General features: G+C 54.4%; 1 protein-coding gene across 1 annotated transcript; it reads right to left on the reverse strand.

The window, feature by feature from the left end:
* Positions 1-872: 872 nt before the first annotated feature.
* Positions 873-4,790, reverse strand: LOC121837177 (the record flags this gene model as incomplete). The annotated part of the gene is made up of 2 exons (XM_042292719.1): positions 873-4,055; positions 4,617-4,790. Coding segments are annotated over 2 exons (3,357 nt in total), but the record flags the coding sequence as incomplete, so codon positions are not given.
* Positions 4,791-7,328: the final 2,538 nt, after the last annotated feature.

Genomic DNA, 7,328 nt, shown 5'->3' on the forward strand with positions numbered 1-7,328 from the left:
TCCAATTTTGCTGAATATTTCTGTCGAGTGCCCGTAAGTGCCGGGATTTTGCGGCCGCCACGGTTCCAATCGCAATTTTGGAACCAAGCTCACCGAAATGCAGCCAGATGCGTTCCGGGTCTCGGAGCGTGTCGTATTGTATGTACTGCAGTATTCCAACAGAGCCATTGACCAGACCATCGGAAACATCGACGTTGAGTGTGAGCATATATGGTTTTCCAATGCATAGCATTATATTAGCTGGCAGGTTTCCGAGTTCGGCCTTGGGCAGCGTTTCGGCCTTGCGCACTGCCTCTGTCTTCTCCTGCACAGACCTGAATCCAACGATTGTGTCCCGTGCCGGACATGCCACACAATTATCTTCGGTTGCAATGGCCGTGCTCGTATTGTAGTAGTCCGATTCCTTGTTGGAGTAGTACAAGCGGATGCCACCGGGACAACACGTTTCTGCTTGTTGTTGCGTGACGAACCGACTCTGGATCAATGCGATTTCTTCGGAATCCAATTCTGCACCGTCTCCAATTTTGGTAAGTATTGTCGAAAACCTGAGATCGCTTTGCCTTACGACCTTCGTGAGGACAAAGTATGACAAATGGTGCCATGCGATTTCCGTGTTAAACACACTGTTCGTCTTGACGCGCTTGAAAACCTCGGCGGCACGAACGGGGGGAAGCTGGCGCAGGTCTCCGCAGAGGATGATGTCTAACCCGCCGAAAGGCTCTAGGTATTTGGAAGTGATGATGCGGAGTCGCGAGTCCACTTTCTGAAGGATGTCGGCGGACATCATGCTAACCTCATCGATAATCACGCACCTGACGTTCCTGAACGCATAGCGGAACGTGTTCAACTCGTTGTCCCGCAGTCCGCCATCCCTATTGATGGTAAGTCTGAACGCTGCATGTACAGTTATTCCACCAAGCGCGACCGCCGCTTTTTCCAGTTGTAGCACAGGCAACATAGGCGTTTACATTATCTGAACCAGCAGGGTTGCAATATCTGTTGTAGACGTCCATGATGAGACGCAGTACAAATGTCTTCCCACATCCAGCCACTCCCGTGAAGAAGATTTGTAGTGGCGGAGAGTCCGGTATAGTGAGTCTATGCACGACTTCTCGGACGATCTCGTACTGCTCCTCATTCGTCTTCCGCATTGTGTCGAGGTACTGATCTCTGCTCATGACGTCTTGGCGCGTGCACACGGCAGGGCACTGCTTAAACGGGGCATTGGATTGGACCATACCGATGTCTAGGAGATCGGAGTCGTCGTTTTCCATGGCCATCGGGTGCAGTCTCACATCTGGGAGCTCAGAAGTGGCACAATGCTCCCCGTCATTTGACTGGAGCATGGAATTACAAACGGCACGAATTTGCTCAATGTCTACGTCACTGTGGTACCGTGCCTTGTTCTGTAGAATGACGTCGATGTTTTGCTCATACAGACGCTCGAAACAGTTTTGGTCTAAGATGTCAACTTCTTTGCGGAATGAATAGAAGAGCAGGACATGTTCTCGCTTGAAGTTGACTGAATCGTCTACGGAGTAACCGCGGTAGCGAAGTATCCGTCGCTGATTCCTCTTTCTGTAGGTATATATGTTGTACTCGGTAGCGAACTCTGCTAGAGTAACAGGTTCCAATTCGGGAATGCGGTCTTCGTAGCGCTCGATCATTGTCCGTTTCCATACATCAGTGCTTGATTCTATTAAGCCTTCCTGCGCCATCTGAGCGTTAGACTTCCGAATGCGCGTCCTCTCCTCGGGCCATGCAGAGTTCACGAAGACAACTTTGCGACTCGCCTCCGACATATCCTGGTTGAGCAAACACCATGCGGCCTCCTGTGCGGACAGTTCAATGGCATTCAACATTTTCACACCTAGATGTCTCAGTGCCTGAGAATAGGCCATATCCCCCTTCTCCTTGACAATTTCTTGCACTGCTCGATTGAGGTTCGACATACCTCGGTTGGCCTTGTTGACATATTCCACCACGTAGGCAGCACACGCGTACGTGTCGAGGACGATCTGAAGATCCATGTTAGAATCGAGAATTGATGCAACCCATGGGTTAAAGTAATTCACCCACTTTTGCTGCACAGTACGGGGTAGCATGATGGTGGCACGAGGAGTGCCTGCTCGGAGAACAGAAATGTACTCCGCCTTGTCCGCGACACCGTGATGTTCCCAAAACTGCTCCATGGAGTCATAATTTGTCGTTTCCAGGGCCTGATGCATGGCCTCGTACTTGTTTAGGAGGCTCTCGATTTTCTTCTTTTGCGCTTCATTGTCCACAGTGGGGAAAGGCACTACGACCATACATTCATCGATGGGCATAAAAGGCGCGTTAAAGCGGCATCTGGTGGTGTTGTGCTTGTAGCAGGTATGCGTGTGTTGGTGCACCTGAGTCCGCTCCCGCTTCAAGCATCCGTTGTCGATGGAAAGCAGAACCTTGGCCATTTCAAGAGTCTGGGGCATGAGCATCGAGAGCTCCTCGTCGGGCGCGTTATGAAGCCAAAGGAGAATGTGCGCGTGTGCCGACCCGCGGTGCTGAAATTCGATCCGCTTAAAGTAGTCGACGACTATGTACGGCCTAAACGGCGATACACGGGTGTTGCGGAGAATGTTGAGAATGACACGCACCAATCGGTCGAAATATATGGCACAGACCACGGGATCGTCATTTACTAGCTGAGCTCGATAAATGCTGTTCATTTGCTCCAGTGGTACTTCGATCTCGCCGGGCTTCAACCGAAGGCGTTGAAGCAACTGCAAAAGGTCGGGCCAGTGCATTTCCGAGGCAGAAAGAGTAAGGAACGCGGTCGGCTTACCCAACTGCCGTATCATAGCAAAGAGGTCTTTCTTGCGTTTTGTCCAGTACTGCACGGTGTTGGGTATACCATGCATGAAAGCCATGTCGTGCTCGACCGCTTGCTGCACAAAATCCTTGTCGAGCAACTGTTGCTTCGTTAGTGTTTCCAGTGCCTTTATGTTACGGAAGGCCACACACATGTCACCGGCTACTCGGTGCCTAAACACTTTCATGGCCATGTACAGTACGTGCTGCGGGGTGGCCCCTCGACGGTCTGATCTGCGGATCTCACTCATGGCGTGTGTGAAGACTGTCGGTTTTGCGCTGGCATCTACTCGGCGCGGCTCACCGAGATAGATCTGTGGGAACGAGAGCTCCTCTGCGTGTTCGTCGTAAAGGATGCTCACGGGCCTTTTTCCCTCACCTGGCGCAATCGCTAGAAACTTGTCTTCGTCCCATACGAGAGTGTGTTGAGCCAGAGTCATGGCTGTAGCCACTTGGATCGGATCGTTGAGGTCTGAGCATTGCGGGAGCAACTCGATCTCGTCGTGTTCGTCCACTTCTACGATATCCCCCAAACGGGCGAAATCGCACTTTATATTATAATGCTTGTACAGCGTGCTATCACACAGCAGCTTAAGCCACGGCAGCAGATCACATTTTTTTACTGCCCCTGCCAGGTACGTCGTCTTGGCAAGCATACGCCGCTTCAAATGTACATTGAGGGCTCGGTCTTGTTCCATGGCACGAGGCAACATTGTCACCATGTCGTCGACATCAACACAGACGTTGACTACTGGTCCCTTAATGCCGTGTTTACCTCCACCGTGCATCAGCCGTCGCAGTTGCATGAAAGGAATTCGTGGAGATATGAGTCTCTCACTCACCGCGTTCAATTGTGGGAGGTGGGCTGGCTTCGGGGGATATACATAACCGTTACTTGAGGAAAGATGAGGAATATGACCCTTGTGCACTGATTGTATGCAGGTCGAGCACAGTTTGAATTGGGTTAGGTCCGAGTTTGGAAATGATTGCTCTAGGGTCTCGTGACATCTGTCCGGTAGCGGTTGCAAGTCGTTTTGGAACCAGAGCCGATCACAGACTGAACATACGCTCCCAAACGGGTTGTCTCTAAACAGCCGTTGGAAAATTTTTGTTGCACCGTCAGGCTTAGCGATCCTTGCCTTTTGCTTGGCTTCCGCTTCGGCGGTGCTCACTCCTGGCTGCTCTCGGCGGCGGCGATGAGCCTCTGCCTCGGCTTCGCGCAGTTCCGGGTCCTCTCGATAGCGGCTTCTGGCTTCGGCTTCGGCGGCGCTCACTCCTGGCTGCTCTCGACGGCGGCGATGAGCTTCTGCTTCGGCGTCGCGCACTTCCGGGTCCTCTCGATAGCGGCTTCTGGCTTCCGCTTCGGCGGCGCTCACTCCTGGCTGCTCTCGGCGGCGGCGATGAGCCTCTGCCTCGGCGTCGCGCACTTCCGGGTCCTCTCGATAGCGGCTTCTGGCTTCCGCTTCGGCGGCGCTCACTCCTGGCTGCTCTCGGCGGCGGCGATGAGCCTCTGCCTCGGCTTCGCGCACTTCCGGGTCCTCTCGATAGCGGCTTCTGGCTTCGGCTTCGGCGGCGCTCACTCCTGGCTGCTCTCGACGGCGGCGATGAGCTTCTGCTTCGGCTTCGCGCAGTTCCGGGTCTTCTCGATAGCGGCTTCTGGCTTCGGCTTCGGCGGCGCTCACTCCTGGCTGCTCTCGACGGCGGCGATGAGCTTCTGCTTCGGCGTCGCGCACTTCCGGGTCCTCTCGATAGCGGCTTCTGGCTTCCGCTTCGGCGGCGCTCACTCCTGGCTGCTCTCGGCGGCGGCGATGAGCCTCTGCCTCGGCTTCGCGCACTTCCGGGTCCTCTCGATAGCGGCTTCTGGCTTCGGCTTCGGCGGCGCTCACTCCTGGCTGCTCTCGACGGCGGCGATGAGCCTCCGCCTCGGCGTCGCGCACTTCCGGGTCTTGTCGACGGCGCCGTTTAGCTTCAGCTTCGGCGGCACGCACTGCAGGATCTTGGCGCCGGCGGCGCTGAGCCTCTGCTCGGGCAGTGCGTTTAGCAGCAGCTGCTTCATCTGACTCGCTCATTTTGTGAAAAAAGAACTGCCTGATTGCGTCTCGTCGTCGTCGTCTTTGTGATATCACTCATGCTGGATCACGGCGCCGGCGGTGCTGACCCTCTGCTCGTGCAGCAGATTTAGCAGCAGCTGCTAAAGCCCCTCCATCCTGAGAAAAGTGACTGCATTGATTGTTGTGGAAATGCTTGAGACACGTGCCGTGCACCAATTCTGGGAAGAACATGGCCACTGTAACATGGCATATGAAATCTAGTTTGAATGTGCACTGTGCCGCCATGATCTTTCCAAAGTCTGCACGTTGCACGTGCCTTGTGCATCGACGCACCGTGCGCTACTTTTAAGAGATGAACGGACTGTAGCAGCTTTTAGCTTCTCTTTGTTCTATTATTTTTCTGCTGCAGGGTTTTTCAACCGTGCAGCAGGAAAGCCGAAGCCGGCCGAGGGATAAGAGATAAGAGTCTTTTGAAATAATTTTTCGGAGAAATGAAAATTCGGATTCGTCCGCCCTGCTCATCCTCCCTGCTCCCCTGCGTTCTCCTCTTCCCCTCGCGGGGGCCACGTGATCTCGGGGGGGGGGGGGAGGGGAGGGGGTAGTCACGTGACCCTCCCGAGGCCACGTGACCCCCCGCTGAAGTCATGTGACCCCCGCGGACCTCTGCCCTCCTCCTCCTCCCCCTCCTCCTCCTCCCCTCATTGTCTAGTATGGTCCGGGGGGGGGGTCACGTGACCTCGAGGGGACGGGATCACATGACCTTGCGCGGGCCGTCACGTGACTTCGGCGGGGGGAGGGGAGTCACCCCCCGGGGTCACGTGACCTTGGCGGGGGAGGAGGAGGAGGAGGAGGGGGAGGGACGACGCCGACGCCGCACAGGCTGGAAACGGGTCATGTGACCCCCTCCCCCCGAGGTCACGTGACCCGCCCGGACCATACTAGACAATGAGGGGAGGAGGAGGAGAAGGAGGAGGAGGAGGGGAGGAGGAGGAGAAGGAGGAGGAGGAGGGGAGGAGGAGGAGAGGGAGGGGCGCGGTTACGCCGACGGCGACGGCGACGGCGACGGCGACGCCGCTCAGGCTGGAAACGGGCCCCTAAGAGCTGCGCTCTAAAAAAAAACTAAGGGCAGACATGATCTCATGAATGCTAATAACAATGATTAGCACACCGAGCGTTAGCTCAACACGAAACCTTGTCGCGTCAGTGCCTTCTGCGTCAGTGTGCAATTGTTTATCCGGGATATGCCCGGAGCGTTATGTCCGCAATACCAAAGGAACAGCTCAGTTGTACCTCAGACAAACCAGTCACTACGTTTTCTGCTCAGCAAACTAAAAATAATACTGGGACACGAGCAACTCATTCGGTGGCTAGATTCCTATTTGAGCAGTCAGCAGTTTGTCAAAGTGGGTGATGCTTGCTCCCTGTCGGTTATATCTGGCGCTCCGCTGGGTGTACGGAGGGGGTGTTTGCAACATGGCGGGACGAAGCGATCGGGACATCGCCGCCTGGTGTCATTGGCCAGCGCCATGCCGTTGACCAATCGAAGCGGGCGGCGACGCCTCGGTCCCTTCGTCCCGCCGTCTTGCATAGCCCCCTGGTGTTCAGTGCTCGGACCCCTCGCTTTTATTTTTTTTTTTTTTTCATTTTTACAGCCAACGTTGTGTACCTCTACCATCCAAAGAAATTTTCGTGTCGTTGGTGTTGTAAGTAAAAAAAACCTTCCGGCGAGCAATTGAAGGCGAAACAGCATTTGGGAAATCAGGCATAAAGCGTACAGCTCAATATCTGCTCCAATAAAGAAAATTACAATAAAGAAAACTACAAAACAAGCATCAAAACCACATGCTGAATGATAAGGCGCGTGTGAGCAATAGGAACGCCCTCCCACGCGTTCCGGTAAGTAAGCAAGATTAAGGTTTTAATGGCGCAGCGACATGTTCCGGTAAAGATTAGGTTTGCAGCTGCTTCGAAAGGGGTTGACGTCATTCGAAACCCTGGTGTGAAATGCAAACCGCATAATGGATTATAACAGCGCCTGCGAACAATGCAAAGCACGTAGCGCTCACCACATACGTTCCCGGTGAAGATTACTGTTGCCCAAGCTGCCGCGGCGACGGCAGCTTGCGACGTGTGGAGTGACGTCACAAGCCTTTCATATATAAAAATAGAAGCGGCCTATACCCCGTTTCACCTTACGTCCGGACGCAGCGGATGCCTACCAGCTACCTTAGCCAATCCCGTTCTCTGGACGTGGCCCGTGATACGCTTTCCGAGCGTCGCTGTGACCCATCTCTGAGATCATGTGACACTCACACGGCTTCCCATTGGCTCCGATGGCTCGTAATATCCGCCGCGCTTAAACGTAAGATGAAACGGAGTATAGCAACTGATTTCATTGTTGCTGCTGCATGTGCACCGCGATGAATAGGC

The sequence above is a fragment of the Ixodes scapularis genome, unplaced genomic scaffold, assembly GCF_016920785.2.
Source record: "Ixodes scapularis isolate PalLabHiFi unplaced genomic scaffold, ASM1692078v2 PGA_scaffold0__279_contigs__length_252992795, whole genome shotgun sequence".
In the NCBI taxonomy this organism is placed as follows: Eukaryota; Metazoa; Arthropoda; class Arachnida; order Ixodida; family Ixodidae; genus Ixodes; species Ixodes scapularis.